General features: G+C 45.2%; 1 protein-coding gene across 3 annotated transcripts in view; it reads right to left on the bottom strand.

Annotated features, from left to right (window-relative positions):
- ap2b1 (adaptor related protein complex 2 subunit beta 1) overlaps positions 1-22,620 on the bottom strand; it is a 201,366-nt gene that overhangs the window by 142,921 nt on the left and 35,825 nt on the right. For all 3 annotated transcript variants that reach the window (XM_068007982.1, XM_068007981.1, XM_068007983.1), the window contains 3 exons: positions 22,267-22,457; positions 20,803-21,024; positions 17,648-17,768 (listed from right to left, as the gene is read on the bottom strand). In XM_068007982.1, coding sequence (XP_067864083.1) covers positions 17,648-17,768; positions 20,803-21,024; positions 22,267-22,457 — 534 coding nt within the window. The remainder of the gene's footprint in view (positions 1-17,647; positions 17,769-20,802; positions 21,025-22,266; positions 22,458-22,620) is intronic.

Raw genomic sequence — 22,620 nt, 5'->3', positions numbered from 1 at the left:
AAGTGGCAGCCAATTTGCATACAGCAAAGTCCCACAGACACCAATGAGATAATGGCCAAATAATTTGTTTTGGTACTGGCTGAGGGAAGAATGTTGGCCAAGACACCAGGAAAACTCCCTTGCTCTTCTTCGAATAATACCATGGGATCTTTTATGTCCATCTAAACAGGCGGACATGGTCTCAGTTTAATTTTTTAAAATATATTCGTTCATGGGATGTGGGCGTCGCTGGCAAGGCCAGTATTTATTGCCCATCCCTAATTGTCCTTGAGAAGGTGGTGGTGAGCCACCTTCTTGAACCACTGCAGTCCATCTGGTGAAGGTTCTCCCACAGTGCTGTTAGGAAGGGAGTTCCAGGATTTTGACCCAGCGACGATGAAGGAACGGCGATATATTTCAAAGTCGGGATGGTGTGTGACTTGGAGGGGAACGTGCAGGTGGTGGTGTTCCCATGTGCCTACTGCTCTTGTCCTTCTAGGTGGTAGAGGTCGCGGGTTTGGGAGGTGCTGGTGAAGAAGCCTTTGCGAGTTGCTGCAGTGCATCCTGTGGATGGTACACACTGCAGCCACAGTGCGCCGGTGGTGAAGGGAGTGAATGTTTAGGGTGGTGGATGGGGTATCAATCAAGCGGGCTGCTTTGTCCGACAATCATCCGACAATACAGCACTCCCTCATTATACACTGAAGTGTCAGCCTAGATTATGTGCTCAAGTCCTTGGAGTGGGGCTTCTGACTCAGAGGCAGGAGTGATATCACTAAGCCAAGGCTAACACTTGCTCTTTTTCCGGTGTTGCCAAAACTTCCTCACAGTATAATCATGGTAATGCCTGAACCATGTGAATATGGTCACATTACACAGTTGCATTCAATGGGGTTTAACGTGGCCTCTAAACAAAAATATTTCCTCAAAATGACAACAATTTCCATTAATATAACAAATATATAACAAACTAGTTTCCTTCACTTCCTCTGGCCTTACTGAAAACACTTGCCAAACTCATCGTACGTTAATGACAATACTGGCATCAGCGCCAAGCTGAATTCTGTAGGGTGCCAATGTACTTGTCTGCTGGCTATTTATTGGCATTAGACAAAATGAACCTGGATTTAAAGGTCTTCTACAACAGCCTGTGTCACATTCCAAACTGCAGTTTGCCCAAGGCATTATTACAGCAATGACCCATTTATCTGCATACGAACTAGCACGACTCCATTAAACCCTCAGCTTTGGGCCTTTTTACTATTTGTGACAAATGACACTACTTAACTTTGAAAGCATTTTTAAATTCTCAATATGGCACAGGGAGAGTGGTGCTCAGGTGGAGAGCAAGCAGTACTCTCCTGCTTTTTCTTTACTGTCATTTTGCAAGTCCACATTACCCTATTAGGCCCATTGGAGGAGTCAACAGGAAGGAGGCTCACATGTGTTTAACCTCCGCTAGCTATTTTCAGGACCCATGAAAAGTAGAGACCTGGACTCCACTGAAGGGTTAGAGTTCACTTCCTTCGTGTTAAAAGTACACCCATGGTGCCCTGTGCCTGCTGTGAACAACACTCTTATCAAGTGTGCAGGGCAGGCCCACTGCACTCCTGCACGAGTTGCTGCACTTACTGTGCAACCTGTGTGGAATCCCCATTTATTCAGGGTAAGGGAGATTCTTTTCAGCAGGGTTTAATTCTCTACATTTTCCAACAACTGCCAGCACAAATATGTTTAAAGAACATACTACAGAGTGCAAACTGGCAACGCGTGTTCAGAGGTTCAGATAAAAATGTAATCGGGAGTCACTGATATTTGGGAAACGATTACTGTTGGTGACATTATCCTTTGGTCAGTCACAGACTGAAAGCTGAAGTGATTTCACTCCCATCACATCACAGTTATGAACTTGTTTCTGTAACAAATACCTTTAATACTAAAAGAAGAAACTTGCATTTATATTGTCCTCAGGAAGTCCCAAAGCACTTTGCAACCAATGAGTTACTTTTGAAATCACTGGTGATATGTAGGCAAACACAATAGCCAATTTACACACAGCAAGGTCCCACAAACAGCAAATGAGATAAATGGTCAGTTAATCTGTTTTGGGGTGTTGGTTGAGGAACAAATGTTGGCCAGGACATGTTAAATTTCAAATGGAACCCTTCATAGGTTCTAATGAAGAGTCCCAACTTGAAATGTTAACCTATTTGGCACCTTCAAACGCCGACTGACCTGCTGTACAATCTCCAACATTTTCTGTTTCGATTTCCAATTTTGCACATTTGCAGGTTTTCTTAGCATCTCAGTTGTAGCACTGATTCCTGTATGTAACAATGACCATCTCGAACAAGAGAGAGTCTAATCACCTCCCCTTGACATTCAACGGCATTACCATCGCCGAATCCCCCACCATCAACATCCTGGGGGTCACCGTTGACCAGAAACTTAACTGGACCAGCCATATAAATACTGTGGCTACAAGAGCAGGTCAGAGGCTGGGTATTCTGCGGCGAGTGACTCACCTCCTGACTCCCCAAAGCCTTTCCACCATCTACAAGGCTCAAGTCAGGAGTGTGATGGAATACTCTCCACTTGCTTGGATGAGTGCAGCTCCAACAACACTCAAAAAGCACGACACCATCCAAGATAAAGCAGCCCGCTTGATTGGCACCCCATCCACCACCCTAAACATTCACTCCCTTCACCACCGGCGCACTGTGGCTGCAGTGTGTACCATCCACAGGATGCACTGCAGCAACTCGCCAAGGCCTCTTCGACAGCACCTCCCAAACCCGCGACCTCTACCACCTAGAAGGACAAGAGCAGCGGGTACATGGGAACAACACCACCTGCACGTTCCCCTCCAAGTCACACACCATCCCGACTTGGAAATATATCGCCGTTCCTTCATTGTCGCTGGGTCAAAATCCTGGAACTCCCTTCCTAACAGCACTGTGGGAGAACCGTCACCACACGGACTGCAGCGGTTCAAGAAGGCGGCTCACCACCACCTTCTCAAGGGCAATTAGGGATGGGCAATAAATGCTGGCCTCGCCAGCGATGCCCACATCCCATGAACGAATAAAAAAAATGTAAATGACTGGCCCGATCAGTCAGCTATATATGTATGCTCTTGCTTATACTACTTAACTTTAATCTCAGATTCCCGAACAAGGTGCTGCAGCTTGCTGGTGCTTCAGTGCACTGCACCATGCAACGCAAGCCCCACAATTGTCCACATGGTGAGTTTTGGGCCCAACTATATTGTCTGAGTATGTGGGGGGTGATTAGTGGAGGCCTCGAGGTGGGACGGAATGCAAGGTACCCCAGGTTGGGTTAGAGGCATCTCAAATCAACAGAGGTTTGGGCGTACAAGTCTTCCCATCTACCATCTCGGGCAAGAATGGGAAATGGAGGGTAGAAAAGCGTCAATGTAAATGAATATTTTTGTTTGAATACACACTTTAGGTGGGGGGGGGGGGGGGGGGGGGGAGAACAAGGGACATTTAAAAAGATAAACTTCAAGATTAACACAATCAGAAACAAAGGTCTTTATGAAAGGATGTAAGGAAGTAAATTAATCACTCAGCTCTGCATACTTTACTGACATTTCCATTTTTTGCTGTAACAGATGTGTTTGTTCTCCCTGTTACTGAGTCATCGGTAAACAAGGCACATTCTTAATAATCTCGTCTATCCCACGCAGGCTAAAAACAACTTTCCAATTGCAGATCAAAGCATAGTAAATTATCCCTTTCAGTTGATCCAATTAAACTTCCATTTAAAAGAAAATACAGATTCATATAACCTGCATTTCAAAACATTTCAATAGTCTCAAAAAAAAATTAGTTGAAATTCAAGGCTGTATGCTACAAAATAATTATTCAGAGAAGCTGATTTATTCAGTCATAGAGCATTACCTTAGACTGCACTTAAAAGGAGTGTGTACATTATTATACTTGAGAAAAATAAATTTCTGGGCACCACACCTCAGGTAGGATATTTTTGCCTTGGAGGGGGTGCAGCACAGATTCACCACAATGATATTGGGGCTAAAAGGGTTAAACTGTGAGGCCAGGTTGCATAGACTAGGCTTGTGTTCCCTTGAGTACAGAAGATTAAGGGGCAATCTAATTGAGGTGTTTGAGATGATTAAAGGATTTGACAGGGTAGATGGAGAGGAACTATTTCCTTTGGTAGGGGAGTCTAGAACAAGGGGGCATAACCTGAAAATTAGAAAATTAGCCCATTCAGGGGTGATATCAGGAAGCGCTACTTCACTCAAAGGGTAGTGGAAATCTAGAACACTCCCCCCAAAATGCTGTTGTGGCTGCGGGTCAAATGAAAATTTCAAAACTGAGATTAATAGATTTTTTGTTAGGCAAGGGTATTAAGGGTTACGGAACCAAGACGGGTAAATGGAGTTATGATACAAATCTGCCATGATCTAACTGAATGGCAGAACAGGCTCAAGGGGCTGAATGGCCGACTCCTGTTCCTATGTTCATAAAATGCAGAGTTGGATGCTGGTTAGAGTCCTAGTTCATTCAGTCCCCAATATGAGCTACGCTGAGCAGACGTAGGTGTGAAGGGGAGGCTGTGCAGCACAGGGAAAGGAGGGAAAGAAATCATCCTGGGCAGTCTCTACCCCCTTACATAGAGTCTACAGCACAGAAACAGATCATCCGGCCCAACTTGTCCATGCCGGCATTTATGTTCCACGCCTCCCGCCCCTTCTACTGGCCAGCTACGTGCAAGCCATACATTTTCATTCTCGGTTGCAGAAGTGAGGCCAGGCACACAAAGAAAAGGAAATAAGAAATACAACATTAGCCAGGTGTTTAACCTCTACTAACTATATTCTAGAGTGTACCACTTACCCAGCTGGTCCCACCTCTCTCCACATCAGCTGGAATAACAGATGTGAAAGTGGGCCTGTCATTGTCCCAATGGCAGCCTGAGGAACAGGACAAGCAGCTGCTGTCTACTTAGTTCACCCACATTTATATCCTACAACAGCAGTACTGAATTAAATCATGATACAGCACAGGAGGCCACCATTCGGCCCATCATACCAGTGTCAACACTTTGAAAGAGCTATCCAATTAGTCTTACTCCCTTGCTCTTTCCCCATAGCCCAGCAAGTTTTGCCTTTTCAAGTACTTATCCAATTCCCTTTTGAGAGTTACTATTGAATCTGCTTCCAGCACCCTTTCAAGCAGTGCATTCCAGATCATAACAGCTTGCTGCGCAAAAGAAAAATCTCATCTCCCCTCTGGTTCTTTTTTATACATTCAACCACAGAAATACTCGCTATAAAATGCAACATAAAAGTAATGGGACACAGAAAACTTTTGAAAGCAACGTCTCCCAGAAGGAGGGAGGATGCACAAGAGTTGGAGGAACAGAGAGTTCAGGAGCGTTGTGCTGGAGGAGGGAGAGAGGTGCAAAGCCATGAAGGGATTTAAACACGAGTGAGAATTTTTGGAGGCATTGGACTACCAGGCGCCAACATAGGTTAGCAAGGAATCGGAGTGATGAGCGAGCGGAACTTGATGCAGGATAGGATACGGGCAGCAGAATTTTCGATGAGCTCAGGTTACAGAGAATGGAGGATCGAGGACAGGCCAGGGCAGCACTGGTTGAGTCTGGAGGGACAAAGGCATGGATGAGAATGTCAGCAGCAGATGGACTGAGAAAGGAGCAGAGGCAGGCGATATTACAGAGGTGGAAGTAGGAGGTGGTCTTTGTGATAGAGAGGATATGTGGTTGGAAACTCAGTTTGGAGTTGAATATGAAGCTGAGGTTGTAAACAGTCTGGTTCAACATGAGGGGCTGGGGAGTGAAATGGAATCAGTGACATGGCTGCAGAGCTTGTTTGGGGGTGGCGGGGGAGGGGGGAGACAACAGCTTTGGTCTTCCCAATGTTTAATTGGAGGAAATTGCAGTTCATCCTAACTGGAAGTCAGGCCAGCAGCCTGATAACACAGACGCTGTGGAGTCGTCGAGATAGGTGGTGAGAGGTAGAGCTGGGTGTCGCCAGCGTACATATGGAAGCTGACCCCATGACTTCAGATGATGTCACCAAAGGGCAGCAGCAGATGAAGAGGAGGAGGGGGTCAGGAAAGATCCCTGGAGGACTCCAGAGGTAGGGTGGGAAGAGGAGCCATTGCTGGAGATGCTCTAGCTACGATTGAATAGATAATAGCAGAACCAAGCGAGGGCAGTCCTACTGAGCTGGATAACGGAGGAAAGGTGTTGGAGGAGGATGATGACGTGGTCGACTAGGTCAAAGGCTGCAGAGAGATTGAGGGAAAATGCACCACGGTCACAGTCACAGAGGATGTCATTTCTGACAAATTAATAATTATTTTTTAAACAGAAGTATTGGGTACCTAAACGGATTAGAACACAATCCTTTCTTCTACAGGACTCCCGTTTAAATCTAGCCAAGATCAATTGGATACAAGTCTCCTCTGACACACAAGGGCACTAAGATCTGGCAACTTCAATCCAGTTCTTCGTTCACAGTGCAAGCTACTCATAACATACGCTGAAATCAAAGTTCGACTCAGGATTCAAAGGGAAGTATGGCCACTATGTCTCAGTATATATGCACACAAAGTAAAATATCTATTTCAGGTAAGTTTATGTTCTATTTTTCCAAAAGGAACTGACAGGTATTTAAATTAAGGCTCATCAATAAAACCGTTTTGGGGCCTCCCTGGAGTACTCTTAATTATTAGTTTTTTTTAAAACCCTAATTTTGTTGACCGTTTTTTAAATTGAACTCTATCCTGTATCTTATGGTTCAAGGACTTCAAGAAAGGAGACAACAAAAGCAGTGTGAACCGCAAGAATACAGTTGAATTCTATTGTGCACAATTCGTTTGGTCAGATCAAAAACAATTAGTTATCAACAGTCAAATCTCAAGGTGCATCAGAGGAGCTGAGAAACAGAAGGCTGATGGATGGAGTTCTGGACAGTACAGCAGAGATGTCTGAAGGCTCTGCCACCGAAGGTGGAGTAAATGGATGGGGGAGGGGGGTCAGGAACGTGCAGCAGACCAAAGCAGGGAGATAGAAAGGCATAAAAGGCGGTTGCAAAGGTAGGGTAGGGTGCAGCCATGGACGGATGTGTAGATAAGGATGAGGGTTTCAAATTCGATCCACTGGGGAATGGAGAGCCAACGTAAGTCAGTGAGGACAGAGGTGATGGGCGAAAAGGGCTTATTGAGGGGCAGAACTCTGGACAATTTGGACTTTATTAAGGGTGGAGGTCCAGAGGTCAAAGATAGATCAAGCAGCAACTGATGGGAGAGAAGCAGTGTTAACGTTTCAGGTTGATGACTGTTCATCAGAGTTCTGACGAAAGGTCATCGACCTGAAACGTTAACACTGCTCCTCTCCCCACAGTTGCTGCCTGACCTGCTGAGTGTTTTCCCAGCATTTGTCTGTTTTTATTTCAGATTTCCAGCATCCGCGATATATTGCTTTTGCCAAGGATAGATCCAGGGGATCCCAAGGGGATTCCAGAGGTGACCATGGTGGGACTGAAGCAGAATCAATCACTGGGGATTTACTGGTTACACTGGGGCAGAATGAAATGGAGCCACACAAGGGCAGTTCCATAGAGGGGGACTGTGAGGACAGGCAGTGGAAGAGGGTGAAGGGTCAAACACCACAGAGCGATTGAGGAGGGTTAACACGTTGTAGTTACTTAGGATATTGTTGGTAACTCTAATCATGGCAGTCTCTGTGCTGTGAGCGGAGAGTTATGGGAGAGGTGGGCGTGCAGCTGGGAGGTGATGCCAAATTCAAGGTTCTGAGGCAAGAAGTGAAGATTATAGATTGTGCATTGGTTGGAGATGATAGAAGGTGGGCTTTTCAAGCAGAGAGGAATGACAGTACTTTTGAAAGGAAAAGGGACAAGAAATGTAGTTGAGTTTGGAGAGGGTGGGGGGGGGGGGGTGGGGAGGAGGGGAGAAGCTACACCAAGTGACAGGGAATTAGCGTGAGTGAGGGGCTAGAGTGTGATCCGGGAGGAATGGATTGTTGGCAACTGAGGCAGTCGGACAGGCGGTCTCACACTTGCACACAAAACTAATAGTTCTAACTACACTGAGCCAGTCAGAACAAAATTCCAATCTAATAAAGTTGTGGTTTAGCAGTAGATTTTAGTATATGTAGATCAAGGATATACACCAGGAACCCACTGGATACAATAGTTACCCTGAGGCTGGGCATGGCTCATTAATGCATCAACATAAAGCCGTGGTGGTGTTAACTGTTGGATGATTAAATTCACGTGGGTCTGACATTATTTTGTTTCAATCTTGGTTATAAAGATAAATAACTAACTTTAATTCTGAAAAAATGTTTTAAAATATTAGTAAACCTAAGTGAGGTCGGTTTCCCCAATGGCTAGTAAGGTTATCAAGTGAGTGGCTGAGCCATACAGACCAAGGAGATAGCCATCTCAATCCTGCATCTGGGTAAAGGGAGCTGATCAGCGCTGTACAGGGGTGGGAGCACTGCATTTAGCCTCAAAGCCCCTCGGCTCGATAGGAAGGGAGGAAGTCAGAATTCCTGCTCCAGACTGCCAACCAGTGCCCCCTGTTGGAAAGTGGGTGGGAGTGCAGACATCAGATGAAAATCGGTCGAGTCAGCTCAGATACTCTCCATGAACGACTAAGAACGCTGGAGATAATCACCATTTCAAGTTTTCGGTCGCCTGCCTTAGAGTTCACTTTCCCCATCTAATAAATTTCTACAAGAAGTGAATTTTATCTCTATGTTTTTACTGCATGGATGAAATGAACACATTGATGGGTTAAGTGGAACAATAACACTATGATGATTCTGCAACAAGCTTGACACGTATCTATTAAAAGTACTGCATATATAGCACACATTTCCTATAAGCATAGCATTCAATTCCCGTCACACTTCGGACATCATGCCAAATGCAGCACTGCTCGTCACCATAGCTGAGATCACTGAGCTCACCACATACCAGGGATCGAATCTGTGATCTTCTGGTCTATTACGGCTCAGCTATCACTGGAATTACCACTTTAAAAGAACTAGCATAGCTTTGGGGACCTTCTTTTAAAAAAAGTTTTAATATTATTATCCTTTTATTCATGAGGTTCTGTAGACTTTTATTTCTGGACTATTTCTGTTTTGACCAGCAAGAACTGTAAGGAAACTGGCTAGAAGGAGTTACTGAACTCAGTGCATGTGAGCTGAATTATCCCGTGCGGTTGAAACGATCATCACTTAAAAAAAAACACTGGATCAGTGACCACTGCATGGGGTTTTATAGCCACAAAGCCCCCCCACCCAATGTCTGGGATGACTGTATAAAATGCTCATGCTTCCTTCACGCAGCTTGTTGCCTGAACTCCTCAAACACATGGCCCGCTTGTAACACACAACCAGCCATTACTTATTGGTGACTGAATGAACACAATCACAAAGGAACTTTGGAATCCAGATCCCCTGGCACATACTATTATTATCAATGTGCAGTACAAAGGCAATGTATGCACTAGATAAAAGCAGGACTGTTGCCCTATTCTCAAGTTTCATGCCATACTTAAAATACATTAATTAAAGTGAACGATGTATCATTGAAAATACTGCAACAAATAGACATTGTTTTCTTTTATGTTCAAAGAAGGATCTTGTTACACAAGATTAGGGATCATGGGATTGGGGGTAATATATTAGCATGGATTGAGGATTGGTTAACAGACAGAAAACAGGAGTAGGGATAAATGAGTCATTTTCGGGTTGGCAGGTTGTAACTAATCGGGTGATGCAAGGATCAGTACTTGGGCCTCAGCTGTTTACAATCTTTATCAATGACTTAGATGAGGGGACCGAGTGTAATGTATCCAAGTTTGCTGACGATACAAAGCTAGAGGGGAAAGTAAGATGTGAGGAGGACACAAAGAGGCTACAAAAGGATATAGACACGCTAAGTAAGTGGGCGAGAAGGTGGCAGATGGAGTATAATGTGGGAAATGTGAAATTATCCACTTTGGAAGGAAGAGTAGAAAAGCAGAATATTTTTTTAAAAGGTGAGAGACTAAGAAATGTTGGTATTCAGAGAGATTTGGGTGTCCTTGTACACGAATCACAAAGTTAACATGCAGGTACAGGAAGCAATTAGGAAGGCAAATGGTATGTTAGCCTTTATTGCAAGGGGGTTGGAGTATAAGAGTAAGGAGGACTTACTGCAATTAAAAAGGGCTCTGGCGAGACTGCACCTGGAGTACTGTGTACAGTTTTGACCTCCTTACCTAAGGAACTTGCCTTAGAGGGGGTGCAACGAAGGTTCACTAGATTGAGTCCTGGGATGAGAAGGTTGTCCTATGGGGAGACATTGAGTAGAATGGGCCTGTATTCTCTGGAGTTTAGAAAAATGAGGATCTCATTGAAAAGTATAAAATTCTTAGAGGGCTTGACAAGATAGATGCTGAGAGTCTAGAACTAGGGGTCATAGTCTCAAGATAAGGGGTCGGCCATTATTGACTGAGATGAGGAAAAATTTCTTCACTCAGAGGGTTGTGAATCTTTGGAATTTTCTACCCCAGAGGGCTGCAGATGCTCAGTTGTTGAGTATATTCAAGGCTGAGATGGATAGATTTTTGGACACTAGGGGAATCAAGGGATATGGGGATCGGGTGGGAAAGTGGAGTTGAGGTAGATGATCAGCTATGATCTTATTGAATGGCGAAGCAAGCTCAAGGGGCCGTATGGCCTACTCCTGCTCCTATTTCTTATGTTCTTATGATCACTTTCAAACTTCAGCTTAAGGTCCCAGGAGTTCTGTGCTGGCTCCATTTTTTGGCCCTTCCTCCAATTATAGATGACTGAATTATGGCAATTCAGTCCTAAAATTTTCAAAAATTACCAGACATCTCACTTTTGAGTAGATCATGTTAACTTAAACTCAAAGTCTTTTTAAAGAAGTCCAACTTTTCCACTTTTTTGCTTTCCCACCAATTTTATTCCCTTTCCTCTTAAAGGTGGTGATTCTTGTTCGATTAGGGCTCCAGTCACCCTCCAGGATCTTATGCAGTTATTCATTATTGATGTGTAAGACTTCACAGTGAATGCCAGCAGGTTATTTGACCATGTGGGGCATCACTCAACATCCACACATGGACAATTCCAGCAGGTGTCACTGGACAGTGAATAAACAGCAAGAACCTTAGCTGATTGACCATTGTCATGTTCTTCTGCAATACCAGCCACCTCAGCACAGATCAGGGATTGAACCTATGGTCAACATACTCACTGGATCAACTCAATAATAACAACAACTTCCATTAATATAGCACCTATAACAAACGAAAATGCTCCATGGCGCTTCACAGGTGTGTAATCAGATAAAAAGTGACACTGAGCCAAAGTAGGAGACATTAGGACAGGTGACCAAATGCTTGATCAAAGAGGTGGGTTTTTTAAGCAGCATCTTAAAGGAGTGAGAAGTGGAGAGTAGGAGAGGTTTGGAGAGGAAATTCCAGAGCTTAGAGCCTAGATGGCTGTAGGCACAGTCGCCAATTGTCGGGTGAAGATAGTGGGGGATGCACAAGAGGCCAGAGTTGGGAGAAGGCAGAGTTCTCAGAGGATTGTAGGAAAGGATGGGGCGAGGCCATGGAAGGATTTGAACACGAGGATAAGAATTTTAAAACTGAAGCGTTGGTGGATACGGTAGCATAGTGGTTATGTTACTGGGCTAGTAATCCAGAGGCCTGGACTAAAATCCAGAGTCATGAGTTCAAATCCCGCCACGGCAGCTGGCAAATTTAAATTCAATTAATTAAATCTGGAATTAAAATACTAGTATCAGTAATGATGGCCATGAAACTACCGGATTGTCGTAAAAACCCATCTGGTTCACTAATGTCCATCAGGGAAGGAAGCCTGCCGCCCTTACCCGGTCTGGCCTATATGTGACTCCAGACCCACAGCAATGTGGTTGATTCTTAATTGCCCTCTGAAATGGCCTAGCAAGCCACTCAGTTGTAAAATCTCGCTACGAAAAGTCATAATAAGAATAAAACCGGACGGACCACCCGGCATCGGACCACTAGGCACCGGACACGACAACGGCAAAACACCAAGCCCAGTCGACCCTGCAAGGTCCTCCTTACTAACATCTGGGGACTTGTGCCAAAATTGGGAGAGCTGTCCCACAGACTAGTCAAGCAACAGCCTGACATAGCCATACTCACAGAATCATATCTTTCAGCCAACGTCCCAGACTCTTCCATCACCATCCCTGGGTATGTCCTGTCCCACCGGCAGGACAGACCCACCAGAGGTGGCGGTACAGTGATATACAGTCAGGAGGGAGTGGCCCTGGGAGTCCTCAACATTGACTCTGGACCCCATGAAATCTCATGGCATCAGGTCAAACATGGGCAAGGAAACGTCCTGCTGATTACCACCTACCGTCCTCCCTCAGCTGATGAATCAGTCCTCCTCCATGTTGAACACCACTTGGAGGAAGCACTGAGGGTAGCAAGGGCACAAAATGTACTCTGGGTGGGGGACTTCAATGTCCATCACCAAGAGTGGCTCGGTAGCACCACTACTGACCGAGCTGGCCGAGTCCTGAAGGACATATCTGCCAGACTGGGCCTGCGGCAGGTGGTGAGCGAACCAACACGAGGGAAAAACTTACTTGACCTCGTCCTCACCAATCTACCTGTCGCAAATGCATCTGTCCATGACAGTATTGGTAGGAGTGACCACCGCACAGTCCTCGTGGAGATGAAATCCCGTCTTCACACTGAGGACAACATCCAACGTGTTGTGTGGCACTACCACCGTGCTAAATGGGATAGATTCAGAACAGATCTAGCAGCTCAAAACTGGGCATCCATGAGGCGCTGTGGGCCATCAGCAGCAGCAGAATTGTATTCCAGCACAATCTGTAACCTCATGGCCCGGCATATTCCTCACTCTACCATTACCAACAAGCCAGGGGATCAACCCTGGTTCAATGAGGAGTGTAGAAGAGCATGCCAGGAGCAGCACCAGGCGTACCTAAAAATGAGGTGCCAACCTGGTGAAGCTACAACTCAGGACTACATGCATGCTAAACAGCGGAAGCAACATGCTATAGACAGAGCGAAGCGATTCCACAACCAACGGATCAGATCAAAGCTCTGCAGTCCTGCCACATCCAGTCGTGAATGGTGGTGGACAATTAAACAACTAACGGGAGGAGGAGGCTCTGCAAACATCCCCATTCTCAATGATGGCGGAGTCCAGCACGTGAGTGCAAAAGACAAGGCTGAAGCGTTTGCAACCATCTTCAGCCAGAAGTGCCGAGTGGATAATCCATCTCAGCCTCCTCCCGATATCCCCACCATCACGGAAGCCAGTCTTCGGCCAATTCGATTCACTCCACGTGATATCAAGAAACGGCTGAGTGCACTGGATACAGCAAAGGCTATGGGCCCCGACAACATCCCAGCTGTAGTGCTGAAGACTTGTGCTCCAGAACTAGTCACGCCTCTAGCCAAGCTGTTCCAGTACAGCTACAACACTGGCATCCACCCGACAATGTGGAAAATTGCCCAGGTATGTCCTGTCCACAAAAAGCAGGACAAATCCAATCCGGCCAATTACCGCCCCATCAGTCTACTCTCAATCATCAGCAAAGTGATGGAAGGTGTCGTCGACAGTGCTATCAAGCGGCACTTACTCACCAATAACCTGCTCACCGATGCTCAGTTTGGGTTCCGCCAGGACCACTCGGCTCCAGACCTCATTACAGCCTTGGTCCAAACATGGACAAAAGAGCTGAATTCCAAAGGTGAGGTGAGAGTGACTGCCCTTGACATCAAGGCAGCATTTGACCGAGTGTGGCACCAAGGAGCCCTAGTAAAATTGAAGCAATGGGAATCAGGGGAAAAACTCTCCAGTGGCTGGAGTCATACCTAGCACAAAGGAAGATGGTAGTGGTTGTTGGAGGCCAAGCATCTCAGCCCCAGGGCATTGCTGCAGGAGTTCCTCAGGGCAGTGTCCTAGGCCCAACCATCTTCAGCTGCTTCATCAATGACCTTCCCTCCATCATAAGGTCAGAAATGGGGATGTTCGCTGATGACTGCACAGTGTTCAGTTCCATTCGCAACCCCTCAGATAATGAAGCGGTCCGAGCCCGCATGCAGCAAGACCTGGACAACATCCAGGCTTGGGCTGATAAGTGGCAAGTAACATTCGCGCCAGATAAGTGCCAGGCAATGACCATCTCCAACAAGAGAGAGTCTAACCACCCCCCCTTGACATTCAACGGCATTACCATCGCCGAATCCCCCACCATCAACATCCTGGGGGTCACCATTGACCAGAAACTTAACTGGACCAGCCATATAAATACTGTGGCTACGAGAGCAGGTCAGAGGCTGGGTATTCTGCGGCGAGTGACTCACCTCCTGACTCCCCAAAGCCTTTCCACCATCTACAAGGCACAAGTCAGGAGTGTGATGGAATACTCCCCACTTGCCTGGATGAGTGCAGCTCCAACAACACTCAAGAAGCTCGACACCATCCAAGATAAAGCAGCCCACTTGATTGGCACCCCATCCACCACCCTAAACATTCACTCCCTTCACCACCGGCGCACTGTGGCTGCAGTGTGCACCATCCACAGGATGCACTGCAGCAACTCGCCAAGGCTTCTTCGACAGCACCTCCCAAACCCGCGACCTCTACCACCTAGAAGGACAAGGGCAGCAGGCGCATGGGAACAACACCACCTGCACGTTCCCCTCCAAGTCACACACCATCCCGACTTGGAAATATATCGCCGTTCCTTCATTGTTGCTGGGTCAAAATCCTGGAACTCCCTTCCTAACAGCACTGTGGGAGAACCGTCACCACACGGACTGCAGCGGTTCAAGAAGGCGGCTCACCACCACCTTCTCAAGGGCAATTAGGGATGGGCAATAAATGCCGGCCTTGCCAGCGACGCCCACATCCCGTGAACGAATAAAAAAAAAAGGACCAGGAGTTAATGTAGGTCACCAAGCACAGAGGGGACTCATTGAAGAATTGGGGAGTTAGCATCTGCGACTCTGCAGAGCATACCTTACTTATTAACATTAGGGTTTTTAAAAAAAATAAGCAGCAAAGCAAATATCAGCACTCAAGTCATGATCTCCACCCACTCCCTCATCACTATCGAGACCCTTCTCCTGTTCTAGACTTGGCAACCACAGAACTCCATGCCATCACTGAAGAGGAAATGTTTCAAAAGATAAAATGAGCTTTAAACAGTCTTAATTGAGGAAACCAGTTACTGTTCATATCAATTGAGATTACCAATCAAAAACAATCTACTACTCTGCTGTGATAATTGTCAGTGCACACTGTCTGCCAGGTAAACAAGGCAATACCGTCTCTTCAATCAGGACAGCAAACAGCATAATTCAGTAGGTAATTCTACAAACAAAACAAAAGGTTGCTCTTAGTTTATTTTTATCCCGGTGTATTAATTTTTAATTCAGAACCATTAACCTGTATTATACTAATCTAGTTGCTACGTTACAAGCAGCACAGCTTGTCAGAACACCTAGAAGGTTAAACAACAGCTTCTGACAAGCTAATATTTATTCTGCAAGTAATACAAATTTACAATAAAGGGTTGATTTCTGCACATGGATAAATTTTCTAATGTTATTATTCCTCTCTTGATTCTGATTGTCCCTCTGACTCATGCCCTTCCAGAAACCGACAAAGATGCAGCAGCTGATTGGAATGCATGGAAAGTAATTGGCACATCCAACAAGTCTGGACTTGTAGAATCTCTGTACAAATGCATTGTGTCTCCACATTTCAAGCCTCTCTGGCATACAGGGAACATTCCAAAGCAAGGTCTGCATTATATGGAGATTATTTACTCTTCAAAATATCAGGTAGATAATGGCGCAGTACAAATCGAAAACAACAGGTTTTTCATCTTGAAGAGGCTCAAGGTGAGAGGCGATTATAGGTGCATCGAAGGGTCAGGTGTTAGCTGCTGCCAATATTTATGCTCTCCTTAGTTTTGTACTTAAAAGTGTTTTAGATGGGAAACAGCACTGTCACTTTCACGGTTGACAAATGAATCATTGCATATTTAGAACCACAATGGGGCAATCTTTCCAAACAACTTGCATTAAAATATTGCTTCAGTTCACCTTTTATAAATGTCATTATTCTACAAGGTGGTCACAACTGCAACAAATATGGCTCTTTCACAACCTGGTTTGTGAGCACTTTTAAAAGTGGGGAGGAGTCTGGCGAGGAAGCTCCAAAGAGCTGAAGGCTCTGCCACAGGTAGAGTGCTGAGGTGGGGTGGGTTGGAAGAGAAAGAGATGCTCGCAACGCCAGAATCAGAGGATATGGGAGGGAAAACAAGGCTGAAGAAGGTTGCAGAGGGAGAGTGGGGCATGGCCATAAAATAATTTTAAATTCGATCCGTTAGGGGACAGGAAACCAATGTAGGTCAGCGAGAATAGGGGTGATGAATGAGCAGTTCTTAGTGCAGGACATAATATCACCAAGGGGCAGCATGTAACTGAGGAGGAGGATGGCTCTTTGGGAAACTCCAGAGGTGCCTGTGTGTGAACTGAAGGAGAATTCATTGCTGGAGATGCAGTGGTTGCACTGGGACAGGTAGAAGTGGAATGATGCAAGGACAGCCCCACTGAGATGGCCCACAGAGGAGAGGAGGTGAAGGAGGATGGCATAAGCAACCATACTGAACACTGCAGGGAGGTCAAGAAGAATAAGGGGGGATAAAACTGCATTGACACACTCACAATGGGTATCATTGGTGATTTTGACCATTGCAGTCAGTGTTGTCGGGTAGGTGGAAACCAGACTGTAGGGATTCAAATAGGCAGTTGTGGGAAAGGTGAGCTGAGAAGCAGCAATATATTTAAGGTCCCATGACAAGAAGGGAAGGTTTGAGATTGGTGCTAGCTGGAGAGGATCAACAGATTAAGGGTAGAAGAAGGGGGTGATGATGGCAGTTTTGAATAGAAATGGGACAATGCTTGAACTGAGAGAGCTACTAACAATGTCATGCAAGCATTAGGGCCAGGAAAGGTGGCTATGTGGTCAGTAGTTGGTGGGATGAGCTCAAATTTCCTCTCATTGAATATGCCTGTTTTCCACTTCCCACTGCAGCATATCTGAGAGTGGGAACTCAGTGCATGGAAGATCATGGGCAGTAGTATTACTAGAATAAGGTTTGGTCAGAAATCTCCTATAACCACCTCCCCTCTCAAGCAAATCATCACACAGGAGGTGACTGGAGAAATTACCCACATGTTCTAACAAGAGTAACTGAATACTTACAGTGCGGCCAATATTTATAAATAACCTCCTGTGCGAAGCAAGCACTGACACGATTGGCTGAATGGCTTCCTTCTGTGCTCAAATTACTGATTCTAAATCAATTTACATTTACGGAAAAATCAACTATGTTTGCCCTCAATGTGGCATTTCAGGACACATTGACTTATAGCTCTCCCAGTTTTAAAACTTAAACACTTTCTCCCCCCAGCATTTTAATATCATTATCTCACAGGCAGTAGTAACGTGCTTGTTTGTTGCTTTGGAGCTGACCATTCAGGGAATGTGCACTGACCTGGGCGATGTTGGCCTGAGAGGCCAGGCGGATCATGATGTCCAGCTTCTCCAGTTTCACGTAGATTGGGTCATTGTATTTCACAAAGAAGACCTTTATCTCCTGCTTCAGGATTTCAGGCCTGAAAAATGAACACGTACATGATACTGCTATTGTTACAAATTTACTCTTTTAAGGCATCCCATGTTCGCTCTAACACTGTGTCCTTACTATCCTCACCGAGCAGTCAGTTCCACACTTTATACGCACACTGACTATTTCCACTAACATTAAGAAACTTGAGGAAATAAACTCTCCTGTGTCCTTACTATCAGCACTGATTAATTTGGTTTATTGTAACCCCGTGCCTTACCACTCTCTCTAAAAATAGAACAGCCAGTGGCTCACAATTCCCCAACTGGCAAGTTCTCAATCTTGGACCAGCTAACTTTGTGTGAGATGCAGAACAATGATGAGAGGCTTCCGAACAAGAAAATGGTAGGTGGACCACCAGGGTACAAGTTCTGACGAAGTTTTGGGAACAGATCACCTACCCTGTTAGTGGCTCAGTGGGTAGCACTTTCAAGTCGCACTCTAGACACTAGAGCACAGAATCTCGGCTAACACTCCCAGTGCAGTATTGAGGGAGTGCTGCAGTGTCGGAGATACCGTTTTTCAAATGAGTCATTAAACAGAGGTGGCCTCTCAGGTGGGTTCAAAAGATCCCATGGCACTATTTCGAAGAAGAGCAGGAGAATTCTCCCAAATCCAATAAATACAAATGGCAAAAAAAATAAAATGAGAAAAGCTCCACTTGAATCCTTCAAATTCTTAATGAGGCACAGATGTTAATTATCTGTTAAGATGAACATTGTTTATTAGTTACTCCCAAGAGCCTAAACTAAAGGAGTCACACACAATCACTGTTGTAAATGATTAAGGATAAATTAAAAAGAGAAGTTAGTTGGGGAATACACTGCCATTTCTGGCTAGAATAAAAAATGAGATAGTTAGAGTGAATCAGATACTATAACTGTTTCTGTGAGAAGGGTTACTCATAACTGTCTGTCAGCTCCGTGTGCTCTGAATATTCAGCTCACTTCCCAGAGCAAGAATGGCTAAAGCGTGTAGGGAATAAAAATAGGAAGACTAAAAAAAAAAATCCCTAGAAGTAGAAGAAATATGCAACCTTTCAAAGAGAGAAAGGTACAGTCATGTGTCAGCTGGAACTGTTCATCAGAGCTGTCACCTAGTGAAGCCCTAAAAGACCCACAAAGGACCAGTTTAAAAAAAGTCTAAATAACTTTTAAAAGATATGCTTTGCTATGTATTTTTTTAAATAGTTAAGCGATGCTCCATTATTTGGAGAAGTGTGGGGGTGTGGGAAGTGGAGAACTGGCACTGAAGTCTCATGGCTATGCCGAGGCTTCAAAACAGCAAGGAAATGGCAGCCACAATCTGGAGACTGGACGTTACTATCTAAAAATTCGGAGTGAACTTGCACCGGGTGTAGCGGAACATACCGACCAGAAAGGTCTCAGAGTCTATGCCCAATCTGTGCTGAATCAGCTGCTCTCTGCCAGGGTAATTATAACCTGGTGTTGTAAGATAACTATAACCTGGTGTTGTAAGATTCCTTACAGGGTAATTATAGGGATACTACAATCAGCCCTTAGCGCACTGGACTAGGGAGGGGAAAAATAAACAAAAAGAAATGTTACAGCGTTCCTGCTGCTGAGGAATTTTGGAGGTTAGAATGTGCCACAAGGTTCTGGCTCCAGCTGAGAAACTCAGATTTTAAGGTTGTTTTGCATCTGTAAGAAAGTGTGACTTCTGCATGCACCAACGTACATGTGGAACTGTACACGGATTATGTGCTGTTTTACAAGGCCTTGTGTTTTAGACCATGTTAAGGCACAATGTTACTATCTTAAGGTGGAGTTGCCTCCCCTTAATGCAACAACGTTTAATTGCTGGTAAGTGAATACAAACTCAGGTTACTTAAGCACTTAATTGCTGTCCGGTCAGGAACTTTGTGGGTCAGTTTTGGTTCCAGGACAGAAGCAACAGCATCAAGTAACTGTCTTTTTTTCCAAAATTGTTTGCATCTGTAACAAAGTAACACACCTACGATGCAACATCTTTGTATACTGGCATTATTGTTTAATATATATTTATACTGGATTTTCCACGGCACTGCTCTCATCGAGGGGTGTGTTGGGCCATGTAACGTGCAATGTACTATCAGGGCGTTATTATGTGGATTTTTTTTTTTAAACCAGTATTTTGGGGATTGAATTCCATGATTGTGCCCATTTTTCCATGAAAATTGTCAGTGAGTGGCTTTGATTATTATGTGTTTCTTCACCTATGAATTGAATTAGGTAACTTGTAGGGGAGTGGGCTTTAGTCTTTGGTAGGATTGGAGAGAGGCTCGATAGTGTAAGGCAACATTATAGGGAGGAAACATGGGGTTTAGAAGTCTGGGACGTGGGATCCCTGGGCCTGGGATGGGAGAAACGGAGAGAGGTTTCGGGGCCTCTTGATACAGGGAGCATGGGGTGTCACAGTATGGCAATATTTTGGGGTGGGGCGGGTGGGGGGAGTAGTGATGGGGTCTGCAGCACTGGGGAGTGGGGGGGGGTTGTGGCTGGGAGTATGTTATAAGTGCAGCAGGGTCCTTGGGTGTGCATATACTGGAGATGGGGTGTGGAGATTCTGAAGTTCTGGGAAGGGGAGGGTCCCTGGTTCTGCGGCACCGGGAAGAGGGTTGCTGCAGCAGTGAGGGAGAGGGGTCTGACGAAAGGTCTTCGACCTGAAAAGTTAACTCTTGTTTCTTTCTCCACAGTTGCTGCCTGACTTGCTGAGCTTCTCCAGCATTTTCTGGCTTTATTTCAGATTTTCAGCATCCACAGTATTTTGCTTTTGATTTGGAAGAGGGGTCTGCTGGGTGTTGGGAGCACGAGGAGGGGGGTTGCTGCAGCAGTGGGGTAGAGGGGTCTGCTGGGTGCTGGGAGCACGAGGAGGGGGGTTGCTGCAGCAGTGGGGTAGAGGGGTCTGCTGGGTTCTGGGAGCACTGGGATGGAAGAGTCTCTACTGGCAAGTGGGGATGTAGAAATGGTGTTGGAAACATAATCTTGCAGCAATCACCACACATACACACACCCATGACTCACCTTTTCTGTACAATAAGGTTGATGTTTCTCAAAGCCACATACTGGACCTCTGGCTCCCCAGACAGCAAGGTTACGAGAGGAGGAGCCAGTTTCTTCAGAATGGTGTTGTAATATTCGGAGTCCTTGGGAAGCAGCTCAATAAATTTCATCAGCACTTTGACAGCTGAGAGCACAACTGCAGAGTTAGCGTGAGAAAGTCGTGGGGTCACACGCTCACAGATACTAGGAAGGAAAAGAAAAAGCATTGTTAACCGTTAAAAAGTGTACAGAAAACCTTTCCTTGGATGCCTGCAGGTTGAAGCCAGTCCATGATATCCAATTTGGAACTAACCAAACCTGGAAGAAACATACTACTAGCAAAATACAGCATGTACTCAGCTTTTCCAGGGTCTGCCTATTCTGAATTAGCTCCCAGACTGATCCAAAGTTACAACCCTCCTCCCTCCATTAAAATGAACAGTCTCTCAGGCCTGCAGGCAGCTCCTCTCAATCGGTAATGTCAATAGAGGGGCCTAAAGGGAAGGTGGCCCAAAATGGCAGCTCTCCATTGGTGCAAGATATGTTTGTACTTATGGATGTATTTCCTCCCATAGACTTTCCTTCTCCTTTAACTGTGAGTGAAGCTGAACTAGCATTTCAGCCAATTCACAAGGAGAGATCTTTTGTCACATTATGGACAGAATGCATGCTCCATTATTAAACTGTAGAACTCAGCATTGGAGCTGGAGAACAATCTCACTGAGGCTCACTTCAGATCACCATTCAAGACTAACTTAAAACACTAAGCTTCACTTTACTACTCAAAACAAATTACTTGAAGAATTCAGCACAAGCATTTAATCCATTTTCACTTAAGGCAAAATGAAAGGCACTGAGTGAAAAACCATTACAACACTAATAGCCAGAGCGAAAACCATTATTGATCCCTGTTTAAATCAAGCATCACTTACATCAATATGGGAAAAGTCAGTGCCAATTTATGGAGAACACTCAGCAAGTACACATTACTGAGCAAGAGCAACCATCTCTGTATACAACACTGACAAGTCTAAACAAATTCAAAAGTAATGCTGCGGAAATGGGGTTACAAGGACAGTAACTCAGTGAGGTATGACTTGGTGATGAGCCGCAAACGATGGACCCATTGTCAACTCCTGTAATACTTCTGACCTTGCCAAATACAATGATAATACTAAGGCAAGTGTAGCCTTGTGGCGGGGAGGAGCGAGAGGATACGATACGACAAAGTCTAAACAGATTGTAAGTCATGTTCTTCAGAATTTTGATTAGTGGCTTCTCTGAGTGCAGCTAATGGACTACCCTTATAAAAATCACATTTTTTGGCTAAGACCCTTTGTTGCACCCCCACCACCTCATACCATCCCTTTGCAACAGGATCTCGTCACAGCTGATCTGTGATTTCCAGTGGACTTTCACAAGCCAACGTCTCAGGTGTGAGCTCACCTCTGTGCCTCGTGCTCATCCTTGGGGTTGTAGTTTGACAGACAGTCAAGTATGAAGATCTGGCCCCACTCGGTGCACTCATTAAGAGCAGTGATGAGTTTATTAATGTTCTGAGGATTGAGGTCGAGCAGGTTACTGTTGGGATGGGATTCACTGATCTCAGAAAGAGCTGCCACAGCATTCGCAACCACCTGTGGTAGGAAGGAGAGAATTTTATATTAATGGGAAAATATAAAATTTAAATAAAAACACAGGACTCTGAATTCAATTGCTTAGTTGTGTAATGATCAATCCAGGTTGGTGATGTGTAAAATGGCAACTTACTGGCTTCTTCCAGCATCTCTACAGAAATAT

This window comes from Heptranchias perlo, chromosome 28 (assembly GCF_035084215.1).
Source record: "Heptranchias perlo isolate sHepPer1 chromosome 28, sHepPer1.hap1, whole genome shotgun sequence".
NCBI lineage: Eukaryota > Metazoa > Chordata > Chondrichthyes > Hexanchiformes > Hexanchidae > Heptranchias > Heptranchias perlo.
Note: the sequence above shows the minus strand (reverse complement) of the source record. Positions and strands in the feature narration are given on the sequence as shown.